The 25,347-nt window shown below is 41.9% G+C and overlaps 3 protein-coding genes across 3 annotated transcripts; all 3 read left to right on the top strand.

Moving 5' to 3' along the window:
* Window positions 1–1,666: 1,666 nt before the first annotated feature.
* On the top strand, window positions 1,667–13,927 carry ano2a (anoctamin 2a; the record flags this gene model as incomplete). The annotated part of the gene is made up of 26 exons (XM_079290382.1): window positions 1,667–1,813; window positions 2,002–2,307; window positions 3,178–3,273; window positions 3,502–3,674; window positions 4,068–4,122; window positions 4,226–4,277; window positions 4,394–4,449; window positions 4,683–4,730; window positions 5,081–5,145; window positions 5,593–5,727; window positions 5,830–5,990; window positions 6,255–6,337; window positions 7,448–7,522; window positions 7,635–7,691; window positions 8,143–8,217; window positions 8,639–8,840; window positions 9,049–9,160; window positions 9,246–9,303; window positions 9,403–9,503; window positions 9,628–9,791; window positions 9,884–10,036; window positions 10,268–10,320; window positions 11,686–11,864; window positions 12,074–12,179; window positions 12,620–13,190; window positions 13,290–13,927. The coding sequence occupies 26 exons, from the start codon at window positions 1,667–1,669 to the stop codon at window positions 13,925–13,927; spliced, it is 3,921 nt and encodes a 1,306-aa protein (XP_079146508.1).
* Window positions 13,928–16,893: 2,966 nt separating this feature from the next.
* Window positions 16,894–19,843, top strand: cers3b (ceramide synthase 3b; the record flags this gene model as incomplete). The annotated part of the gene is made up of 10 exons (XM_079277678.1): window positions 16,894–17,066; window positions 17,219–17,336; window positions 17,580–17,698; window positions 17,780–17,837; window positions 18,162–18,212; window positions 18,301–18,393; window positions 18,532–18,660; window positions 19,296–19,402; window positions 19,488–19,641; window positions 19,727–19,843. The coding sequence occupies 10 exons, from the start codon at window positions 16,894–16,896 to the stop codon at window positions 19,841–19,843; spliced, it is 1,119 nt and encodes a 372-aa protein (XP_079133804.1).
* A 559-nt stretch (window positions 19,844–20,402) lies between these two features.
* cfap161 (cilia and flagella associated protein 161) lies at window positions 20,403–23,006 on the top strand (the record flags this gene model as incomplete). The annotated part of the gene is made up of 8 exons (XM_079277855.1): window positions 20,403–20,484; window positions 20,805–20,891; window positions 20,992–21,209; window positions 21,415–21,496; window positions 21,731–21,766; window positions 21,966–22,088; window positions 22,239–22,312; window positions 22,820–23,006. Exons 1-8 carry the CDS (start codon window positions 20,416–20,418, stop codon window positions 23,004–23,006), a joined length of 876 nt encoding a protein of 291 aa, XP_079133981.1. The 5' UTR covers window positions 20,403–20,415.
* Between the last annotated feature and the right edge of the window lie 2,341 nt (window positions 23,007–25,347).

The following is a 25,347-nucleotide window of genomic DNA, read 5'->3' as shown; positions in this document are numbered from 1 at the left end:
TTGGCAGAATTAAACTATCATAACTATCAAACTATCATAGCTGAGTCAAATTGTGCAGGCATATTGATTAGCATTAGCAACATAAACATTCTTGGAAGCTTTAAGAATATAATCAGCCATTGGGGAATCATGGCTAATAAGCAAATGAAGCATGTGGCTAACAGTATAACAGCATATGACATCAACTTGTTTTATGAATGTTACAAAACAAAAAGTTTGAGAACCACTGATTTAAATAGCACTGTGTCCTGATGGAGCCGTAATTGTCATCGTTTTGACCGGTTGAACTCTTATGAGACATATTCTCCAGTTCCAGCTTGGCTCTGTGTTTGCTAACACATGGTAAACTGGGATTATGTGTCAGGGGATTGACGGTTGAAGCCCACTGTATATGTTTATGTGGTTGACTGTTGGTATACCTGCATGTCTGCTCCCCGGCGTCTCCGGCGACTAGGACATGTAGTTTTGAAACTGTGGTGGAACCACTGTTGCATGCAATTCCCTTTGTCTTTCACCGAAGTAACAGCAACAATGTCGGCGTCACTGATAGATTCATCTTCTGACAAACATGAGATGATCACAAACATATGAAAGATGAAGCTTTATCATAAAATGCCACAATGCTTTCCCACATCCAATAAATGTTGAGCAAGCACTGAGAAATATGTTCAATTTTTGTTGTCCCATGTTGTAATTATCTTAAACAATTTTTAAAACGATGCATACTGGTAACAATATTCTTATCTTTTTTGTTATTTCTGACCTTTAGGAACAATTGAGGAACTGAATTGCACATTTTAGGAATATTAGCTTTGTTATTTGCACTTAAAACACTTCCATATTTTATATCTGCATGTTGAACCTGGAGTCATGCGCTTCTTTTAGTGTGAACTTATCTACCGGTACTCAATTTCCTCTTAACACTTCCTCCTTTATCTCCAAAGAATGAGCCCAGCGACCAAATTACCCCAACAGATTGTAAACTGTGCGGCTTGGATTGAACTGTGAGCTTAATCTGAGCCTACATCTTCAATTGGGTGAAATATAGATGAGAGAGCTTAACTTTGGCTCACTGTCAGTCTAAAACAACTACTACTGTGTGTGACATTTCAATCACATCTTTGAAAGTAAAATTGATCCAGGTGTAACATGTTTAGCTGGCTCTACATATCTGCCACAGGCCATTATCAACGCTTCAAAATGTAAAAAAAAATGTAAAAAAAAAATGATTGGTTCAAATAGTGGTTAAAGAAATGGAAGCACATTTCTGACACGAGAAAACATATTTATGAGTCATAGTTGTGAGAAAAAAAGTCTTATTAATCAGAAAAGGAATGAATTGCACTTTCTTTCCCAAGTGCATTAATGGGCTTCCATATTAACCAGAAATTTGGGAATTATGTTTACTTTTTTCAGACCTTGCTCTGTTTACTTTATTCCTTGAGAATTGTTGGATAATTTTACATTCAGCATTTTTAAAGGGTCGGACAAACATTTGCGACCAACGTGCTCAAATATCATGATGCTACTGGGAGGAATTTTTCGTCCTTTAATCGAACATTTTTGTTCACTTGCAGCCTGAGCTGCCAGTTCATCCCGACTTCTGAATCCTTAAATCTTTGTTTTTCTTTTCATATACCAACAGTGATGAAACGGAAAAGACCGTATGCCTGTCACCACAGAAATGAGTGAGTCATCCACTTTTCACTCAGTGAAGCTGGTGTCATTGGCCCGATCTCTGTCCGGGCTTGGGCTGGATGCTGCCAACGGAGGCGCTATCACCCCCCCTGACAATGACGAGCCCCCTGTTCCGGTACGGTCTCCTCACATCCTGAGGCTTTAACATCCTGCTGCAATATGTCAGCTCAGGTTTCCCGTCCCTGAGCCGACACACACGGAGCATTATCTAATTGTCATGCTCTTACATCATATTACTCTCTAAATTCTCTACTTGTAACCTTCATTGCTGACCTCATTAATTCCCTGTGTGTGTTTGTGCAGGAGTCTGGCATCGATCTAGGCCCTGGGCTTTATTTTGCCGATGGCAAGAGAAAAGTGGACTACGTCCTGTGCTACAAATACAAAAAAAGGCGGGCGTCCAAGGCACGCCTTTCCATTGCATCCAATGGGAGTATACCATTTCCGATATCGGGCCGATGGGAAACGGAAGCAGAGTCTGGGGAGGCAGGTGCACCTGCAGGAGATGTAGAGGAGTCAAAGCTGTCTCAGGAGGAAAAGGCTGTAATGAGGGAGGAGTTTGAGGCGGGTTTACTGGATGCTGGACTACAGCTACAGCGTGATAAAGAGGTGTGTATCTGCTGTCACCATGATTACTTTTTCATCTGCTGTACACTCCTATAGACAGTTATGGGCCAGATTATAGGGCCTTATTAGAGAGTGATCCACTACTCGGAGGTGTGTGTGCTGACACTTGAATGCACATTCGGCGAGATAGGTTTCATTTTGATTGAATGGGTAGAAGGGGGGCACTCACTGTGTGTGTAGTAAAATACGATTTGGCTAACGTTTTGGGAAAAGAACAGTGAAGGAAACATTTTAATATTTAGTGTTGCTGATAGTCATACGCTCAGTTGTGTTGTTTTCTGTGGGCTAAAGCATGAGGGAGTTGTTGGATCAGAATTAGAGTATTTTGGTGCAGATTTAGATTTTAATGCGACCACCATACTAGACATTCGACATTAGAGGTGTAGCAGGAGTTGTTTTAACCTGTGCAGTTGTATCTGCCTTGCACTGAACTTGTAACTCAGTGGTCCAGAATAAGCTAGGTAATAAGCTAGTCACTGTTCACATGATCATAATTGATAACTGGCTACATTATGGTGGCCTTCAGGTACCTCTCCCAACATTATTTGCACTCATTTTCTATACTCTGGATGTTTGGGAGGTGTTGGGCTTGAACTAATGGGATTCCATATGACCAGCCTCAATTACAAGACAAAGCAGCATACTTACAGGTTTAGGAAAAGCTCACCTGGCTGCCTCAGTCAGGACTAGCGGGAGCAATTACATGCAAAAGACAAAGGGAGTCAAGAAGACATGATACACAGTTAATCTGTCCATATAGGCCTGTAATCCAAGTCTAATTGGTCATGTACACAGTGGTTAAAGTTAAAATATCGTGATGATCTGTGTGTTAATGTGTGTGTTTATTTGCAGAGGGCAAATGGCCTAGGGTTTATTCGGCTGCATATCCCATGGCCAATCCTCAGCCGAGAAGCCGAGCTTCAGAAGATCAAAGTTGCTGTGAAAAAGGTCAGCAGCCTTTTACACACCCTGGTCTTTAATATTCTACAATATACAATATATTTTTCACATTTGCATGACATTAATTTGGGTGCACATTACAATCCCATTTAAAGACGAATGAGTTATATGTCAGAAAGCTGTGACATGACATGAATAGTACCAGATATGTGTAGTGTGGTAAATACAACATAGTGTGACTGAGTAATTAATCCATGTATGTATTTCATTGAGCAGAAGTGTGAATTGCGGAAACGGATGGGCATTGCTGGAATATGGGATTCCATAATGGGCAAAGTCAACACACCGTTTCAACCGGACGTCCCTAACTTTGACATCCACAGAGACTCACAGACACACGTCCGCTTCAAAACCCTCAAACACCCTTTTATCAGAGACAAGCTCCACCTGTGAGTATACCTGGACTGTGATGCTCACATGCACACATGTAGTGGAGGGGTATCCAAAAACGAACCAACTTTAGGAGTCGCCCTCGGCTGGGGACACACATGCCTTTCAGTCCAGTCCTGGTCAGTGATTTAGATAACACCCTCATATCTGAATCACCTGCAGGCTGTGTGCTTTCATCATAACATGGTGGAGCTTCGCCGTCAATTGAATGTTTACTGTAGTAGTAGGAACTTTCTTAGGTTGACCAAAACTATTTGATTTAACAAACTCACAAACAAAAAACACTTTCATTGGCAAATATAAAAGAGCTCACAATGATCCCACTACAATGCATACATTTGGTGAACAGGTCGATTGTTAATATTGAATATTGTTATTGTCATTTCTTGCAGGTACGACATCAAGTCAACAGAAACTGTATTTGATAATGCAACACGCAGCAGAATGGTGAGTCCAGAAACAAATATCTTCTCATTTTATATTAAGAGAAATATGTTGTGTATATATTTGAGCTCACACACAATTTGGACTTTGCTTTGTTTGTGTCTAGGTCGCTGAAATTATTTCACGTATTACCTGCAGACAAACTTGCCAAACCACTGGTAAGGTCTAACTTGCTGTGGTGTTATTATGTCAGATTTCATGTTTCCGTATGCTATCAGTCACAAAACTGAGCGTGTCCATGACACTGTGTGGCATTTCCTCTTTGTGTCATAAGGCATCAACTCATTATTGGCTCGGGGTGTCTACGACTCTGCCTTCCCTCTGCATGATGTGAGTATGAGAGGAGAAGAACCTTCACTGGACAATGTGAACATATATTTGTGTGTGCTACATCTTATGTACATAGAGGACTTTGTTGCGTCATACAGGACAGGTTAGTCAATATATCTGCAGTATGGACGTTTATACAAGTGGGGGGCAATGGGGAGAATCTGAAAAACATGGCATACTGTTAGGCAGTGTATCTCTCTATGAAGAGCTGGTAACTTGTTTTTCTTCTTTAGGGGTCGTTCACAAGGAGAGGACGGAAAGATCAGCGAAATGACCGACAGGTGAGATGAGTGTTTTTAAACTACCCTTTTATTAATATTTGTGGAGTCATTGGAGGTGATGCCAGTCACTCTTTTAAGGCAGGAACAGATGACGCTGTTAAAAGACATATTTTTGTCCTTATTTGGAAGATGAGCTTGTTCTGATCTTGCATGATAAAAGATGATAATTCTGGTTCTGCTGCATCGATTTTGAAAAATGATATCAGCCTGGTTCCTTGTAAATATACAAAATTCAAAGCTATGCTGTTTGTCCCAAAAACATTACATAGACACAACGTGTCAAATATTCGATTATTAACTGTCATTAACTTGTGTTTTTCTCTCATGTCCTGTGCCCGGATGTCCTTCAGCTCCTTCATGAAGAATGGGCTAACTATGGAGTCATGCACAAATACCAGCCTGTGGACCTGATCAGGTACTAAGCAAAATGTGAATAAAAGAGCTTCAGACTGCGATGTTCATTAAGTCACTAAAAAACAAATATACTGAAGATCGAGTGGGGCTAAACATAAAAAGATTGTCCTGATAATCATATGAACACTTTAGAGGTGATGTTGTGCATTTATTGTCATGATGTGTTTATTATAATCATATCAGTAAAGTACTTTGATAATGAACTACATATTAGCCACTATTTTGGCGAGGCCTTTTATGATGCACCACAGAGTTGGTTAAGGGAAAGCTTTGATATGTTGGTGGCACTAGACTTCACTGGGATGATCGGGCCTGTAGCCGTGGACATACTGTTTACCGCTGTGGACCAGAGTTAGACAGTAGGCCCTGTGGTTAGAGGGGCAAAAATATAAATCTGTAAACCTGCAAATCCAGACAGCTAGTTGATACGCTGGCTTTATTTTAACAGGAAGTACTTTGGAGAGCAGATTGGGTTGTATTTTGCCTGGCTGGGTGTTTACACTCAGCTCCTCATCCCTCCCTCTGTACTGGGCATCATTGTCTTCCTGTACGGCATATTCACTGTGGATGCCCATGTGCCAAGGTAAGCAGATAAAAACAACTCTTCATACTTGTGTATGCTTGTCAAAAGTACATTATATTGTCAATGGACATGTGTTTATATTATTTTCTTGGTCTTTTTCAGCCAGGAGACATGTGATGACAACCTGAACATCACCATGTGTCCACTGTGTGATGGAGTGTGTGACTATTGGCATCTGAGTACGGTGTGCTCACTGGCCCGAGCGTCATACCTCTTTGACAATGGAGCCACTGTCCTCTTCGCCATTTTCATGTCTCTTTGGGGTAGCTAAACATCCTCATACACTTTCCTGATCATGTTACAAGGAGTGACAGTGAGAGTATGATTGGACACTATGAGAGTCACTGGTTCTAATCGCTGTACTTATAGATATCAACATCATGCTGCTACCCTGCATGTTAATGTGCTTTCGGTCAACTTTGAGGTGGCTCATGTTTGTATGAATTCAAGTGGAGTATATTTTCTGCATCTTCTTGTGTGTTTTTCATTTTAATATGTTAATATTCCTTCTGTGTATCGTCTTGTAGCTGCCTGTTTCCTTGAGCACTGGAAAAGGCAACAGATGTTTCTGAAACATATGTGGGACCTGACTAGCTTGGAGGATGAAGAGGTACCAAAATAGATTCAAGAATACTGCAATGAGCAATACACACACACAGATTCATTTGTGCAGTCAGAGCCTTCACTTGAATATGGATCCTTGTGTCTATCGTTCTGTTTGTTAAAGTGCCAAGTCAGTCAGAGTGAGAGTGTTAACCTCAAGGCCCGGGTCAATCATGACGACAGTTGTTTACCTTGCAGATTATTATTTGTGTCAGAACAGTGCCCTCCCCCTATAACACACACATACACACATACACGTGGCCACCAATGCATTAACCCTTTTCTCTGTAAGGGCCTGTAATGGGATTGTTCTGTTCTTAAAGCAGTGCACGTGCTGATGACACAGCAGGGTTACAACATAAACTCTCTCTCTCTGTGTGTCTCTGTTTTATGTATTTCTGTCTCTGCTGCCTGAAGGAGCGAGTCCAGGTGGGCAAGTTTCTATACCTATTAAAGTACCCACAATCTGGTTTAAGAAGCTGTATTATATTTGTTAGTTTTTTTAGAAATTTCCAAAAATGTCATTGCTATTTTTTGGAATATTTATAAGCAGTTGAAAATCATATAATACGAATCAATAATCCAAGCAAATCTGGAATTTTTACGAATAAAACTACAACTTGCATTTAACGTTCATGCAGTTTAACAGTTTACGCGTATCTTTATACTGCAAATAGATTTGTTGGGGTCTGTTCTCTTCACTTTGTACTTGAGAAGCATATTCTGAGCTGTCGACGAGGAGACCCTGTTTACTCTTAACGGTGGCGAATAGTGTCTTCTAATGAGGAAACCGTAATCAACAACGCTTTTCTGTGTTTGTACAGAAAATCCAATTAAAATCAGTCTGCTCCTTTTGAAAATGTTTTCAAGTTAAAGTCAGTAAAAGAATTTGAATCTGTCCCGGACCTAAAACTGCAAATATCATGCAACAGCCATGAAAAATGTCAGAGAATATAGCGGCGTTGAGTGGGTTTGCAGCTTTAGATTGATTTGGGACAGTAAAATGTGTCGCTTTAACTGGTGACTGGAGCCCTCATACTGTGAAGTTGTGATACTCAGGATTATTTTCTTGCTGTATGTGATCCCTTGTTTTAACATGTGCATGTGTGTGCTACAGGAGGAGCTGAGGCCTGCATATGAAGAAGTTCTACAGGAGAAGAAAGCTAAGATGAAAGCACAGTCTAAGAAGAAGGTATTGTGTCTGAGTGTGTTTTTGTGTTTCAGATACAATTGTATGACTTGTGACATATAAATGGTTGAAATTGACAGGTTGTTACTGACAGTTGTTTCTCACTCTGTTGCAGTTGACTCAAGCTGAGGATGGTGTGGATAGAGAAACAGACCAGATGCTGGCCTCGCAGGTATCACTGCACTGCTGTGATAGGACATTATGTGGACAGAGATGCTAGTTGTATTTGTCTGTCTGTATTTATGTTGGTGCACAAACAGAAAACCCCTCCACCTGCAGTGGGTGGTTGAGTCCAAAGCTGCTTACCTTCCTGAGATTAGCCCAGATTACTGATGGAAGCGAGAAAAGGGAGGAGGGAGAGGAAGAAGGGGAGGGGACTTCTGTCCTCTCAGATGGCAAACATGCTCCTGCCAGACAGAAAATATATAAATATAACATGTGTGCAGAACATTTGCTCAGCATTACTGCACATCACATTCTACACATGCATTAAGTAATACATCATTGTGTGTGTGTGTGTGTGTGTATGTATGTGTGTGTGTGTGTGTGTGTGTGTGTGTGTGTGTGTGTGTGTGTGTGTGTGTGTCTGTGTGCCCAAGTAATATGCATGTTTTTCTTGACAGCGAGAACCAGAGTCACTGGACATTGAGGATCATCTGTCAGGTTATCTCATCAATGTCTCCACCTTACTATTCCTGGTACTGCATTTAAACTATTTCAATGCTATCACATTTTTTGCATTTTTTTCTGGACATACCAGGCATTTAACAGAAATCAGCAGTTTTCCCTTCTGTTGTCATAATATCTGTGATTTTACCTCCATCATTTTCTATTTATCTATATAATTTCCTCACTGTTTCTCATATTGTATCCATTAGTTTCTCATAAATCTAGTGTCAACAGTACTGACTCTAAAGTAACAAACTAGTAACATTGTTTTATTGTGGGAAACAATTCCAGACATTAAAAACCATTAAAACATTTATTAAAATAAAATTGATACAGAAAAGAAAAAAAGAAAAATTGATATTTCTACAAACCAATTATTAAAAATATAATATCATCATAAAGAATTGTCATTAAACACCAGAGTCACTTTTTACTCGTGTGTGTGTTCAGATCTTCGTAACCTTCTCAGCTGTGTTTGGGGTGGTAGTTTATCGCATCTGCATGTTAAGCGTTTGGTCCGTGAACCCCGATCCTGAAGCCAAGGCCAGCGTGAGGATGACCGTCACCACCACAGGCATCGTCCTGAACATGCTGGTCGTTCTGGTGTTGGAGGAGGTCTATGGAGCAATCGCTGTGTGGCTGACTGAACTGGGTATAGTATTTAATGATGAGGACTCACAATGTTATACAACTTATGTTCCACTGGAGACAGAATGTGGTAGAGTTCAGTAGCATAAAAGGCCATGTTACTGATTTAGGAATCACCAGTCTCGTTGAAAGTCCCTCACTGTGATTGTAACATACTGTTATGAGCAGGTCTGCTTAACGTGTTTACGTTTGTTGTGTCTTCTTCCCGATAGAACTTCCAAAAACAAAGGAAGAGTTTGAAGAGAAGCTGATCTTTAAGTCTTTCTTCCTCAAGTCCATGAACGCCTTTGCACCTATTTTCTATGTGGCCTTCTTCAAGGGCAGGTGTGTGTGTCTCTTTTAAAGTCTCACTTTCCTCCGTTGTCTTTCTTTACTTCTTATCATGTGACTTGGTCCTCTCTTCATTCAGGTTTAGTGGGCGGCCTGGCGATTATGTTTATGTCTTTGGACACTACCGCATGGAGGAGGTGAGCTCAGTTAAACACATTAGTGGTTGCTGTTTACGTCTATGTACAGCAAATGTGCACCCACGTGCACCCTTGTACACGTGTGCTTTTTCTCTACAGTGCGCTCCGCCAGGCTGCCTCATCGAGTTGTGCATCCAGCTCAGCATGATCATGCTCGGAAAGCAGCTCATCCAAAACAATGTGTTCGAGGTTCTCATACCGTATGTATATACTGTACATATAAAGATATTGTTTACTTCTACGAGCATACACTTCTCACAAAAGATTTACCAAATTTCATATCTTTGCTCTGACTCCATCCTCTGCTTCTTCTTGTTTTTACAGTAAGCTGAAAAAGATGTACAGAACAATACAGGAAGAAAAAGTAAAGAAAAGAGCAGCAGAAAAAGAGGAGAATGATACAGAAGAGAAGAGACCGAAGCAACAATTTGACAAAGATTTCGCTCTTGAGCCCTATGAAGGCGTGACCCCAGAGTACATGGAGATGAGTGAGTCTCTTTTGGTTTCACTCTATTATTCACTGAGCTGCAATCACATAAGATGATTGTTTAACTGTGTGTGTGTGTGTTAACATTTACAGTGATCCAGTATGGGTTCGTGTCTCTGTTCGTGGCCTCCTTCCCGCTGGCGCCAGCGTTCGCTCTGCTCAACAACATCATTGAGATCCGCCTCGATGCTGCAAAATTTGTGACTGAGCTCCGACGGCCTGATCCTGTGAGGTGTAAAGACATAGGTACAGATGACACATGAGAGTGTGTCCACTCCGCCAGTCTCTGTGTGAATGTGAATCAAACTATCCTGGAGCTTTTAATCACTTTATTTTCCTTTACTCCACTCTGTCCCTCCGTGTTTTTGTCTCTTTGTCTCCATGTCTGTCTGTCTGTCACTTTTACACAAATACACACACACACACACACACTTCCCTTTCCCTCTCTGTCTCTTTTCATGCACATGCTTTCTCCAGGGATTTGGTACAACATTCTCTGTGGAATCAGCAAGTTCTCTGTCATTACCAATGTAAGTGAGTGAGTGAGTGAGTATATGTTTATTGTGCCCATAACCTTTGACCTCTGGTAGAGTATCCTACTAAAGTGATGTGCACAACAATCTACATCTTGAATCCCTACCATGTGTTTTCAACAAACTCTGTTTCTCACCAAAACATATTGTGTGTATCTTAAGTTTTTGGAATAATTTGCTTGGATGAATTTACGTTCATGTTTCTAGCAGGCAGTGTTCTTCCCCTTTGCCTTCGTTGCTGCAATGGTACACTGATTTACACATTACCTAAGCCAGCTGTCTATCACTGGAGTCACAGAAAACCGGTGGTAGGAATGTGTTTCACGTCACAAAAAGGGGACTACTCATAACTAGAGACCATCTTGCGATGGGATCCCACCAGCGGGGTAAGGGGGAGGGGCAAATAGACTTTTATCACAGCAGAACTTTTAGACTTGTCATCGGAGGAATGGTACAGGTTTATTTCATAACATTAGTGATGGCTTGAATCTACTTAGGGGAGGTCATGTGGTGCATGCTGGCTCACTGGAACAGCTTACTTGGATAGTTTCTGTCAATTTAACATTAACAGTCATTTTCACCTGTGCTTTTCTTACTATTGAGATGCCCCTCCCTCTGTGCTAGCCAACCTCAGCAGGCAGCTGACTAGGGAGGGTCGTCAGCTTGATTGAGCTCACTTGGGCCTTTCAGGCTATAAAAGCTGCAGGTGCTCGTTGTCTCTCTCCCTTGCTGCAGTAGACATCCAACCAGCATAACAGTTCTTTGGTTTTTAACACATTTCCTGCCTCAGTCTGAAAATGTCTGCTGTGAAAAACGTCTACGGCCCCTTCCTCACTTCCCACCCCCTTACTTCCAGTGCCCTCGCTCGGGCCAAGCCTATATTTAAACTCAAACTTCAGTTAGATTTCATGTGCTCAGATTCATGACTGCATTTTGTACAGGTGCAATTCATTCACAGCTACAGAATTTGTCCACAGACATAGAAACACCTGGCAAAGTACTCAAACCACCTCTGTGGTAGTTCCCGCTACATGTGTCCAGGACCGCACTGTGACAAACACAAAGACTCACAAGATAAAAACAATACAAGCGCCGCTGTCACGGCTGGTCTGTCTCAATAATTCTGGGTACAATGCCGTCTGGCTGAGGCTGTGAGCTGTTTCCTGTTGTGTAAAACGGTTTATTTTGGTTCGATCTCTCAGTAATACAGTAATGTGGAGATAATTCTCAAAAGTATTATCAAAATGAATCTAATTGTTGGAGGCAGATCATACTATTGATGTTAAAATATTGATGTTAAAAAGTTGAATTTAGCTGATGACGAGTCAATGTGTCGTTTCCACTCCTTGTTTGTCTTCTCAGGCGTTTGTCATCTCCTTCACGTCAGAGTTTGTTCCACGCATGGTTTACCAGTACATGTACAGTGTAAATGGCACAATGAATGGCTACACAGAGCACTCACTGTCCTACTTTAATATCAGCAACTTCTCACCGGGTAGTGCGTCCAACACCGCCCTCATCACCGGAGTCTCTATGTGCAGGTCAGAGTGACTCTTTTAACCCTGACCTACCTGGATTTTCCTTTATGTCCTTGAGGCCACTCTGAAAGTGTAAAATGTGTCGTTTATGCAGGGATTTTACTGAGGCAAATCTCCCTAACAATTATGAAATGTTTCTCTTGTTGTGTTAACGTGTTCCTTCAGTTTGTCTAGATTCCTCCTTGCAAATTTACTGTTTGTATTTTTTTAAGGTATAAGGACTACAGAGACCCACCTTGGGACCCAGATGCCTACACCTTCTCGAAACAGTACTGGTCGGTCCTGGCTGCAAAATTGGCCTTCGTTATATTCTTCCAGGTATGGATATCATGTTTACAATTGTGCTTATGTTAATGTCCGTCTAAAAAGTGGTCTCAGATCTCCAAGTCTTTCCCACTCAAATCCATGTACACCATTGCACCCATGAGACATATAGATATCTTTAATGGCAGGTGTGCACCCTATAGCAAAGGCCTTTTTTCTATCTTCACTCATTCGTCACCATTGTCTTGTCTTTATTGCTGGCACAGATATAATATTAGAAACAAGGAGGTATGCCAGCCAAGGGACTGCAGATGCAAATTAGCTTAAGCTACAATCTGGTACAGTGCATCGAATGGAGACATTTATGTTTAAACTGTACATGGTCCCTTTTAAAAAATAAAAATAAATAAAAGAAATGCGCCAAACCAACTGTCTTTCACCTGATACTTCTTCTTGTATATACATTGCAAGAAAAACTTTCATTTCCCCTTTAGAACCTCGCCATGTTCCTCAGCATGTTGGTGGCCTGGATGATACCAGACGTACCTCAATCTCTGCGGGAACAGCTGAAGAAAGAGAACATGATGCTGATGGAGTTTCTGCTGAATCAAGACCAAGAAGCACGTGCCAAATCTCACACCCCAAAACGCTCCATGCGCTGCTCTAACGCCAACATAGACATTGTGGTGGAGGCACCACCGGAAGAAATAGAGGAGCAACAAGTGGAAGAGGAAAGGGTTGAGATCAATCTGGATCAACAGAGGAGGAGCAGTGACAGTGATCCAGAGGTTGGGAAGTCATTCGAAGAAGTTGAAGAAAATGGACAGGAAAAGCGAGGAGGAGATGGAGAAGATGAGGGTGGCGAGGTCGAAGGGGAAGAAAAGGAAAAAGATGAAGAAGTAAATAAAGAGGAAGGAAAGGGAGATACTGAGCAAGAGGGAGGAGAAGAAAAAGAGGAAGTGGATCAAAGAGAAGAAGAAGAAAAGGAAGTTGACGATAAAGCAGTTGAGATGGAGGATTTTATTGTCGATCTGGACAAATTCATGAGCGAGATGGGCCTGTTAGGTGAGAGGAGAAACCCTTATGTGTCTGTTGTCTTCTTGTTTTGGTCTTGTTTGTGTCTAGAGATTCATTTTTCTTCTTCTTTCATTTCTTCTCACGTAGATGAAGAACTCCCATCGAGCGCAGCCAGAGATACAGAGCTTCCCCGCTCAGAGTCCAAACAGGAACACCAGAAAGACCAGGAGCCTCTGTCACATCCATCATCTCAAAGAAGCTCATCTCAGAGTCTAAAGGGCTCCAGAGCAGAAATGACATCAGAATGCGACACTCGGCTCTTCTCACTTATTGCTCCTCCTCCCAGAGAGCAAGGCTCAAGGGGAAAGGCCCGCTGTTCCACCCTGCCTTCCCGCCACAAAGGGTCTGAGGATTGCTACAGCCTGCCAAGGCCAAGCCACTCCACCAGCCTCACAAGGTTCCAGCAGGCGCCAACACTTATTCCCCTGCTTCCTCTGGGCTCTTCATTATCAGCCACATCCTCAACCAACCCGTTCCCTCCCCCACACACACCTGTGTCACCATCATCTCCGCATCCCACACAGTCTCCATCAGCCCAACAGCCCGAAGCCCCCAGTGAACTATTCGCGCTGACAGGCCCTCCGCCTCAGCAGCCACGCTCCAGGGGCAAAGCCCGGTGCTCCACCCTGCCACCTCGACACAGAGCCCCTGGTCCTGAGGAGCCTTCCACCAAGCCTAGCCATTCCGCCAGCTTTACAAAGCTGCATCCCCCCTTCCCCCAGTGAACTGAAACGCAAAGCGCCAGTATGAGGAGAAGCTGGAAGACAAGGGAAAGAGACAAATTGTGGCAGAGGGACGGCGAGGACTATCCAGATTAGCTTCTTCCATCTGTGCCAAGAGACCTCCGTCTGTCCTCCGTATTTGCATATATAATACCTGGGGTCTGAAGAGAGACCATCCAGATTGACTGAAAGTCCTTTTGGCCCTCTTAATAATCTTCATGGAGCTGTTTGTACCACTCAGTGGTTTAGGGGCTGACCCTGACAAGGAGACTACTTGACTATTCAGAGAAAGACTGCTCTGAAACTATACCACTTGAACTTCAACCTCTTGTTTTTCCGTATTTTTTTTTGATTGTTTTTCATGGTTCGTTTTCACAGCTCAATAGCCACTGATCCTCTGTTTATCAGCCCCACACATGCAGCAGTGCTGCCTTTAGACCAGAGAAAGGACATATATACAGCAAAGCTAGTATCAACACTTATGCTTTTAGCTCTACAGTTTATTTGTAGATGTTTTGATATATAAAAATGTAAAATTATAATAAAAGGACATATTTTTGACATCTGCTTTTTTCTCTGAAATCTCAAGGTCATGGTTTGTCATGTTGCATTGTAGCCACGAGAGCTTTTAGTGCTGACAGCAGGCGAAATTGGAAGTGTTGTATTTTTTTGCAGCTAATGTGAAGAATTTACACATATTCAGAGAATTTAAGAGATGCCAATTAACATCATTTATTTTCAGAGACCGTAAGCTGAATAAAGTTGTCAATACGAGACTAACAGCAACACAGCATTCATAACGTCACTAGTAAATCCTAATTTGGAGATGACAGTCTGTTGTCTCTGTTGCCACCCTCTGGTGTGTAGTGAGACATTGAGAAATGATTCACTGTGCTGTATTTTTAATATGGATGGTCAGTGATGTGTTGCTTTACTTTTGTATCCCTCTTTCATTTTCAGTGTTTACCTGCTTAAATCTTTTTTTTTAAAACACACAATTACGAATTGTAATTGTAACAACCTCTTGTTAGCGCCGTGGGTCCTTTACGCACAAAGACGCCAGCACACACTCAAATAGCGTTTCGTAATGTTCTTTATTGTTATTAATGCTGGTCTCGGCCGTGCGCGCTCCTGCCGTGCCACCGAGCGTACCATGCGTTCGTCAGGATCGTCCTGTCAACTCCTGCCTCCTGCTTACTTCTGCTCCGTCCCCACTAATGTTCAGAGAGAGACAATCAAGGATCCGTTTCAGCTGCGGCTAATCAAGCCTCTTCACGGCACCGTTCCCTGAACCACCCCCACACACACACTCCGTCCCCTCTGCAGCTGCGCCCAACCACCACAGTCATTAATCAGCAATATTTCCCCACAGAATCGTAAGATGGTTCAATGTAACCGAGGTTACTTGTTTTTCATTGGTATGTTTGTCCCAGGCAGCTATTTATACAGAGTGGTGTTTCACTCTATCGCTCTCTTTGTGCGTTTTTCTCCTCTCTCCATAACCTGCACTGTCTCCGCCGCCCCCGCCCCACCACTGAATGGGGCCTTTGTGGGGGCTTCCCAGCATTCCAAGGGGAATTCCTGCAGGTGAGGGTATCTATCCCACACTTAAGACTGCTGCTACAAGAGCAAGTAAGGGCAGTCCAGCGATGAGCTTACTTTACCTTGAAGGACTTGCTGCACCATTGAGGGTGTGATCACAAGAGCAGACAGAGTGGGAGGGAAGGATCCCATTGTTTCTGTCCAGGTGAGCGACCACCTGCATGCTCAACAAATCAACATGCTCACTGGAGCCTGTCGCCTCACACACCATGAGGTGCACTGTACAGATTAAGGGAAGCATATTTGCCTTTTTCTTGACTTTTTATGCTGTCTTTGAAGAACGTCTCCAGACACGCTGAGAGAGTGAACATAGAGGATATATTAAGGGCTGTTATCTGATGTGTATTACATGAATGAACTGTATAAGTCACAGACTGGCTTCCGACAAATAGGTCCCTGTACGTCTCACAATGGGCATACTGAAGGTGAGTGTGTGTGTGTACATGGGCATGTGCATACATTAATGGATGAATTCTGTAAACTACTGAATATGAAATCACTTCTTAAGTATGGAACTGGAGATTTTCAGTTTAGGTTTAGCTTTCACACAATATGGATTTGGTCACACACTTTGTGTCCACCATCTTCCTCAGCTTCCCTCTCTTCGGTTGGTACTTGTAAAGCAAAACTGGCTGCAGGTATGTATGCTTGTTTTCAGATGCTGACTTAATAACATTGAGGTTCAGGGACACACTGATATGAGTAATACTGCAGCCCAGTGGTTAAATCTGGGCATCACAGGAATTCATTATTTATTTCACATTTTGATAGTTTTCTAACTGTTCAAATAACATTGTTTTTATCTGCACTCCGTTATGGGCAGAGTCCAGAGAAAGGACTTTACTTCTCTTCTAATCTTTCTTCCTTTTAAATTGCTCCTCGCCCTTCTTTATCTTCCTTGCCCTTTGATATATATTGTACTCTATCTCCAAATTACTCCCTTCCTTTGTGACTGCATGTCCTAAGTGTAAGTATACTGAAAGAGACCAGAAGTGGCCACAGCTGAAAATTGGCGCTCTAGATTCAAGACAAAGATAGTGGTGCACTTTTGACTGTGAATCCACGTGGACCAGATCCCTACCGTAGCTATTTCAGCCTGTGTCCAGTTTATGAATATGTTCATGAATGCACACTCCGGCTGACAATGTGGTATGCTATTTTCAATCCAGTCTTAATCGTTGACAATTCAAACGTTTTTTGTAGAACTCTGTGAACTCATGTTCTCTCTTAGAAATGAGTGGACAACGCTTACTTTAATTATATTACATTGCAGAAAATGTGATTTCATTACCTGAATATGAAACAATATATTAATCATGGTTCTGCAATTTACAGTATCCGATTTGTATTCTGTGTTTTCCAGCAGCATGTTGCAGACAGTCAGTGAGTGGCTGTGGTGGGAGCGTCTGTGGCTGCCAGCAAACGTCTCCTGGTCTGATCTGGAAGACGGTGAAGGTCATGTCTACGCTAAAGCCTCTCAACTTCACGCTGCTCTGCCCTGCGCCCTCTGCCTGCTCCTCATCAGATGCCTGTTTGAGAGGCGAGAATATGCAAGCGTATGGTTTCAGAGTACTGGGATTGTGTTGCAAATACTGTGTGGCGCAATGCTACATATGGAACTCTAAAGGCCAGACAGTACAGGATGATACACGGACACACATTTACTGTGATGTTGCTTGTGTGCTGTTGCAGGTACCTGGCCACACCACTGGCTAACGTTTGGGGAATCAGGGACAGTGTACGTCTGACAGCAGAGCCAAACCCCAGCCTCGAAAACTACTTCTGCAGCCAAGCAAGAGCTCCATCGCAGGTATATTAAAAGGGGCATTTCACTGAAAAACATAGGTGCTTTGTTGTGCACATGCAGTAATCCTAATCAACAGTCACACATATGGAATATAAGATTTTGGTTATGTGACTTTGTGTGGTATTAACGATGAATGAAGTTGTTCTCTTGGTAAGGAAACAAAAGTCATGAGAGGGTACATTTGAATGCTGGTATATAATGTGCATCCTAGAGTGGAACAACTGAATTGTTTCCCTTGTGTCTCAGGCTGATGTGAGGTCTCTGTGTAAGAAGACCAGCTGGTCGGAAAGCAGAGTTCAAGTCTGGTTCAAGAGAAGGAGGAACCAGGAGCGTCCAGGGCTTCGCAAGAGGTTCTGCGAGGCCAGGTTTGTGTTTGACTGTGCACTGACATGAGAACAAGTGTCTATGTGTAAATATGTAACATTATCGTCATCGTCTGTCAACAGTTGGAGATGTGTGTTTTATTTTTTTGCATTTGTCTGCGGAGTCCTCGCTCTCTATGACGTAAGTAGCTCTTGTCTCCCGTGTCGGTACCTTTTTTCCATCCTTTCCTGCTTTGGGACAGTTCTTTCTCTTTATTTTGTCTCTGTCTCTCTATTCGCTCTGATTTCACTCTAATGTGCAGTCTGTGAACCTCCTTGTCGCTCTTTTTATCTCATGTCTTTTTGTGCTTCAGGGTTATTCTCACACACTTGACAGTTGGTATGGCAGATAATCATGCATGAGCTCGTTGGCTAACATTTACCCCTTTTCAAGGCTACCCCCCCCCCCCCCCCCCCACACACACACACACACACTTATTTCCCTCTCTGTTTTTGTTGGCTGAAGAAACCTTGGCTTTATAATCTGAAGGAGGTTTGGGCAGGCTTCCCTAAACAGGTAAGTGATTTTTCCATTGCTATCAGGGTGGCTTGTACAATATTACAGTATACAAACATCCAAGTGTGTGTGCTGTGTGTCCATGCAGTCCATGCTGCCGTCTCAGTACTTTTATTACCTCTTGGAAATGGGCTTCTACCTTTCTCTGCTCCTCAGCCTCACATTTGATGTGAAACGGAAGGTGAGTATGCTGATGTGTGTCCAAAATCAAAGCGAAGTACTGCACATGAACCAAACCATGTATTTCCGTTTAATGTTGTAAAGATGCAATACATTCTGGATGTCTTTGTGTCATATGCACACTGCTGTATTTGTGTAGGACTTTAAAGAGCAGGTGATCCATCACATAGCCACACTGACTCTTCTGAGTTTCTCTTGGATTTCAAACTACATTCGTATTGGAACCCTTGTGATGGCAGTTCATGACTCTGCTGACATACTGCTAGAGGTCAGTGCTGGTTTTTGCATCAGTGCATGTGCAAGCTAATCTGCGTGATATCTATTGTCATTTGTAGGTTAACTGTGATTTTGAATGGTCACAGTTCTGCAGCAACAATCAAAATACATTGAAGATTGCAAAGCAGAATTTTTACATCTTCAAATAAAAGCACAACAATTCGCTTCTAAGGTGATGCATGTGGTTTAGTCGCCGTGTTAGTATGTAAAGCCTAAAACCTGCACTCAAGATAGTGTGGATAAAATCTACAGGACCCACCTGTACATCCCCTCCATGCTGTATGAACATTGATTAGACTTTGAACAGCAGTTATGTGGAAGGCGGTTGCCATGCCCCACCATACATTTCGTCACACGTTCTTTTTTTCATTTAAGCAGCGCAAAAGTAAAAAAAAAGAAAAAGTCCCAATCAGATTCACGGGTAACTAAGTATCACAATTGAGATGACTAAAGCGAGATGAGGTTGACTGTAAAAGCAACACTACATGACTTGAATTAACGTACTGCAGTGTTTGCAAAAATGTAACTGTAAATTTGTACATGTATTTATTATAATATGTCAACCTCCTGCCTTAGCATAGGGAAAAAAATGTGAACATGATTGTTTTTCCTGTTTTTATCTCACAGGGTGCAAAGGTTTTCAACTATGCCAAGTGGCACCAGACTGCTAATGCCATGTTTGTGGTGTTTACAGTTCTCTTTATGCTGACAAGACTTGTCATTTTTCCTTTCTGGTAAGTGTGGGAAATGGAAGGATGATGCATGGAGATGATCTTGGAGTAATGTGTTAAAAACATTATGTTTGCATATCTTCTACAGGCTGATCCACTGTACATGGGTGTACCCACTGGAGGAGGTTGCTCCTTTCTTTGGCTACTACTTCTTCAATGTGATGTTATTGGTTCTTCAGATACTCCACCTCTACTGGGCTGTTCTTATATCCCGAATGGCTTACAAGTTTATCTTTAGCAAGGTGTGTTTATATTCATTTATGTGAAGGAAATGCATGAATGCGAGTCTTTTCAACCTCTTCTCGCTGGCTCATCTTCATCCTGTAGCTGGAAGGTGACGACAGGAGTGATGAAGAGGAGGATGATGATGACAGTGACTCACCGAAGGACAGACACCACAAACTGAGTCACATAAATGGCAGAGGCAGAGCCAATGGTCACTGACACATACAGACTGAGAGGAAAATGGACAGCGGGACTGATTGCTCCGCAACTCATTCAGTCTCCATTGCAGTAGTATTTAATTCAGCAGAATGTCATTTCCAAAGGAACTGTAAATGATTATACATACATAAACAGATTTCTGAATTCAGAATATTTAACAACTTATTCTACTTATTAAATCGAGGAAGACTCCTTTCATAAGTTTTTTTTTTTTTCTTTCATTTTTGTATGTTGTTGGGGATAGGTATGCTCAGCACATGTTTGGGTATGTGCTTGTTTGGTGGGGCACATCGATGTCAAGCCAAAGCACAACAGGAAATGTTTTTAAAACATATTTATTGTTTGTGTATTTATTTTTATAAACTTTATTTCATGAGTTCGTCCTGCTCGCATGGGACACATAATGATCTCACTGGCTCTGGGTATCAGTTGCTGGACTAGCACGCCCTCTCGCGACAGATGACTGGTCATCAGTTACCATAGAAACCACCATACACATGCAAATTCTACGTCTATTGGGGCAAACAATATTATTATTAGCATACGGATAGTTGTCGGAATTATTTTCCAACATGACTTATTCGGGACGTTATAGCCACAAAGTGAAGATGGGAAACTGGTTTGAGGACGTGCTCTGCGAGGTTTGTTCAAAATATAGCTGTAGCTAGCGCTCAACTTTTAGCTAGCGTAGCTAATGTTTAAACTACGTAACATAACGTCACGTAACAGCTAGTGTCACGTCGTTCATCTCAGCTAGCTAACATAGTGACACATCCACAGTTTCTCTACTTACAGGACAAGGAAGACCACGTGACACAGGCAACAATTACTTTGTATTTATTAAGCAACAATATAACCAATGTTTAAATACAACGTGCAGCCTTGTAGCCGTCGGGTGTATCGTAAGCTATTTGTTTGTTTGTATATGCAGGCTAATCAGTGATATATGATCTTTTTCCAGGATGCAAAGAGAGATCCCGACAAAAAAGAGAGGGGTGAGCTTGTTGCCCAGAAAGTAGACTTCCTCAAACAGAACATTTTGAGACCGGTAAAAATAATTTATCCTAATTACAAACCACCATCAATGACACCAATAATATCACAATGCTGATGTGGATGGCAATGATAATGTTTGTTCACGTGTCTAGGTGAATCTCACTGTGACAGATGATGGGAGATTGCACTTTGGGAATGTTGTGATGCTGGTGAACATGGGAGGAGAAAATAGGGCGTGCAGTGCAGTGAGCATTAACGCAGACATTAACAGTGTGAGGAGGAGCCCTTCGCCTGGCATTCAGGCCCCATGTGAAGTCAGTGCAGGGAAAGGTATTCAGGGCTGCGTGCGCACCGCCTTCATCATCACCAGGTACACGCACAAACACACTTTAATGATCCTTCCGCAGGTTCACCTACGGAAACCTTGTTACGACTTTTACTTCCTAGATAGTCAAGTTTGATCGTCTTCTCGGTTCAGCCTAGATTTTGATGAATTGACAACCAATTAAATGTAAATCTATCTCACAAATAACACTCCCAGATGTAAACCTGTAATGCTGCTTCTCTGACTACAGTGTTGATGGCAGTCCTGAAGGGTCGACTCTGCATTTCGAGCAACGTTTTGCTCTAAAAACAACAAGTGGCTTTGCTGGTGGTGTAAGTGAACTAACATTTACACACACACACACACACACACACACACACACACACACACACACACACACACACACACACACACACACGTATTTAAGTACTTTTTGGACGTCAAATGTGACGATAAATTGTGCCAATTAAAATACTTCTATGTCTGCCTGTGTGTGTTTCTGTCTGTGTCTAAACTAAAACTAACTAACTTTGTGTTGACACATTTCTCTTCCTTTCTCTGCACAGCTTTACCTGATGAGTGACACAAAAAGTTTTGAAAAGGTAGATACATTTTTAACATGAATGAATTATTGAAGACCATCGAGTAGAATACATTACACTGAACAACCACCATCTGTGATGAGAAGTATAACAAAGCCGAGCTTACGTGCATAAAGCACATAATGCAGCCGCTGTGTTTGTCATTTTCACTGGTTTTTCTGCTATCGTCAGTCTCATATTAGTATGACTTCCTTTAAAGTGTGCCAAGAAGTCCAGTCTACAAGAAGTAACGTTGGATGACAGCGGTTCCTTCACGTCATGGTGGAAGACAGTGCACTTTGAACCCCAGGAGAGGCTCGAATATGAAGGTCAGCCTGTTCCAGTAAGTATTTAATGGGTCTTCATGGTTAACTATTACAACTGTTGCAACGTCAGCATTTTGTGTTCTGTTAAATCTGTAGCTGAACTGTAACGTTCCTTTTCCTCTGTGGCATTGAGGATGTCCATGCAATCCTGATAATTTTTTCTACAGGCTAATGTGAGAGTGCTGATCAAACACTGCAAGACAAACCAGGCTCTTGCTGTGCTGGGACAACATGTCATTTGGTATTTTCCATTTTTAATTCTAAAAAGAACCCAAAACCTTATGTTACCGTGTTAAATGCGATATAAACGCCTTCAATTTGATGTTGGATGTCAATTTGGAGGTCCACTGAAGAATTGGCACAAATAATATCTAAATATGTGAGATCCACAAAGGAGATACCAGAGCAAGAAAACTGCAATGTTAATGTAAGTCAGCTAACTGTAGGTACAAGCAGACAGCCTGATAGGACTTGTGTTTTTACAGTGACAAGAGAAACATAACTCTGACCCAGTCAGCTGTAGCTCGAGACGAATCAGCTTTCTTAACCCAAACAAAATATGTGATACATCTTAACAAAAATAATCAGCCCTGTCCAAATGTAACAGAAACACACCATGTAGATTCACTTGGATCAAGCTGCAGTCAGCTTTTCACAGCTACTCAAAAGATGAGGACCTCCAATATGGCAGCTAAAAGTCATGTCATCGCCATCTGTGGTTGTGTATGTAACAGTTGTGTCTCTGCAGGACTCCATACGGCAACGAGTATGAGCTGACGGCTCACACCTTCCTGAACTCGTGCAGAGGCGAGCAGGACAACAACCACTGGATCCTGTGCACCTCTGACTCTGCAGGGAAAGGGCTCGTAATTCTCAACCACCCACAGTCAGCGGCCCACGACGAGGAGCTCGCACAGGCAAACCCTGATATCTAAATCGACAGTAACACAATTCACTCTCATGCCACTACGGCAGATAGATAGCACATCGTTAATAACACCGACATAATTTTAAAATAAAGGTTGTTTTTGTGATGTTTGGGTCACTGATTTTTTTTCTTCTCGTACGAAGAGATTCCAGGATGAACTCCAACCAGCACGTAAAGGTTATATGATACACATTAGCCAGCCAGGAGGCTTTGTAGAAAAAAACATTTGATATGTTTCTTCAAACAACACTTCTATTGTTTTGGTTGGGCCGCAGCATAATAAATGGACTGTGATATGGACGATTTGGGTCAATTTCACATGCATTTGGAATTTCCACTGAAATAGATTTTATTGGAGATATTGATGAGATATGGGGATGAAGTACAGGCTCTGCCATGGTGAAAGGTACAATGACTTCACAGGGTCTTAAAAAGGGTGAATGAAGCCTCTGTATGATAACACACAGCAGATGGAGAGGTGAAGGCTATTGTACTAACTTATTATACCGCTCCAAAACATTGTCTGGCATTTTAACAAGGTTGTTTTCTTGTTTAGTAGCACCCTGTGGTTGTATTTTCAGCCTCACACACTCATGTATCACATTATGTAATTCATCTTTTCAAACTCTGCTTGTCTTTAACTAGTCTTGTTGTGGCCTTTCACCTATCTCAGCATGCATTGGACTAGATGCAGGGTATAGATCCAAAGTCTGCCAATCCTTTCGTGACGTAAGATCATGCAGATTTTGTGCCTGTAGTTGCACTCAAATACATCACAAAGTCAACCAACATGGCTAATGAACAATCCACATACTCTATGTATTGCGCCAAAGTGTTCCTTTATTGAATTACTTCCCTTACACTGTCAGTATTAGCCATGTAAAAGACGGAAATGCAATAGTACATGTGCAAGGGTTTGTTTAGGTTCGCGACAGAAACTATGAAGCAGCAGATACTTTAACGTCACAAGTCATGGACACAGAGTTTAAGTTGTCCTAGCCAGAGAAGGGCACACATTGTACTTATCGATACTATTGTGCAACAGCACTATTTTTCCCACCAAGGCTCTTTCATAGACCCTACAGCAGATTGCTGGTCTATCTGGGCCTACAGGCAGACATTCACACGTACATATTCACACCAGCAGACAATTTCAAAATAAATTCCACTTCATCTAACCCGCTTGTTCGTGGACTGTGGGAGGGAACCCCCCCCCCCCCTCCTAGGCTTAACTTAAGTACAACATCAGCCAAAGTATACTCAAACCTCTTTTTACGCAAATTCCTACCAACCTTCGTCTCTCTGCACATTTCTTACATGTACTGTATATTACACGTGTTTAATACTGAATCATATGCTTTATATGCACCAAGCTGACCAGCAGTGTGGAGAGTGATTCAGGGAGGCATTGATGCGTGCTGGCTGTCGTTTTTAAACAGAAGAGGATTAAGGCCACATATGAAGACCTCGGGATTCTGATCTTAATGTCAGAAGTTTTTTTCACATCGTCACAATCCTCTTTTTAAATGAACCTCTTTCCTCAATTGTCACTGGTGACACAAACATTTTTGTAGTTTTTTAATTAAGTCGCCGCCACTCAAACCTTTTCTGTAAATGAAGCTAAACACAGGTGGTGTTATTTTATTGTGAAATCACTTCCTAAGGAGTTCTGGCTCTTTGCATTGATCAAGCACTGAGGGGACAAAGCAATCACATTTGTGATGCAATACTTGAGACGCTGAGATTGAGTATTCCCCGCAAACAAAAAAGATCGAGCAGCAAGTGCCTGCTTGTTGAAGTATTTACCATTATTTTATGTTTTAAAGGGATCATCATTGAAGGACCATCAAGATATAGAATTTTAACTGCTATTTTTTAGATGTTTTGTGATTGCAAGCGTTCATAAAAAAAATGAAACCATATCTGTTTATTATCTTTGAATCTGATGGAATATGTGTCTTTTGATGTGCCTTTGTTGCCTCTATTGCACAGTTTTGACTTGATGTTCCAGTGGTATTTGACATTTGCTCCAACAATACAGCTGCAATGCCACCTTTGTAGCAACAGAGGGCAGCACCTAAACACTGAAAGGACCTAACCAGAGCGAATCTCAGGAGATGCTGCTAACCACAACAAAAATCCAAAACTTCAGTTTTACAAAAAATAAATAGATAAATTAAAAAAGCCAGTTGGTTCAGTGTCACTCATCTATGGTGGCGCGTGCTGCTTTTACAATTTTACACCGAGGGGAGATTTATTTAGTTTCTTACACTTGCTTAACCACTCACTTTACCTCAACATCATATCAGAAGACTTTCCAGCACAGGCTCTCAGTTTTATGACTTGAT

This window comes from Melanostigma gelatinosum, assembly GCF_949748355.1.
Source record: "Melanostigma gelatinosum genome assembly, chromosome: 1".
In the NCBI taxonomy this organism is placed as follows: Eukaryota; Metazoa; Chordata; class Actinopteri; order Perciformes; family Zoarcidae; genus Melanostigma; species Melanostigma gelatinosum.
This window is presented reverse-complemented; position numbering and strand designations above follow the sequence as displayed.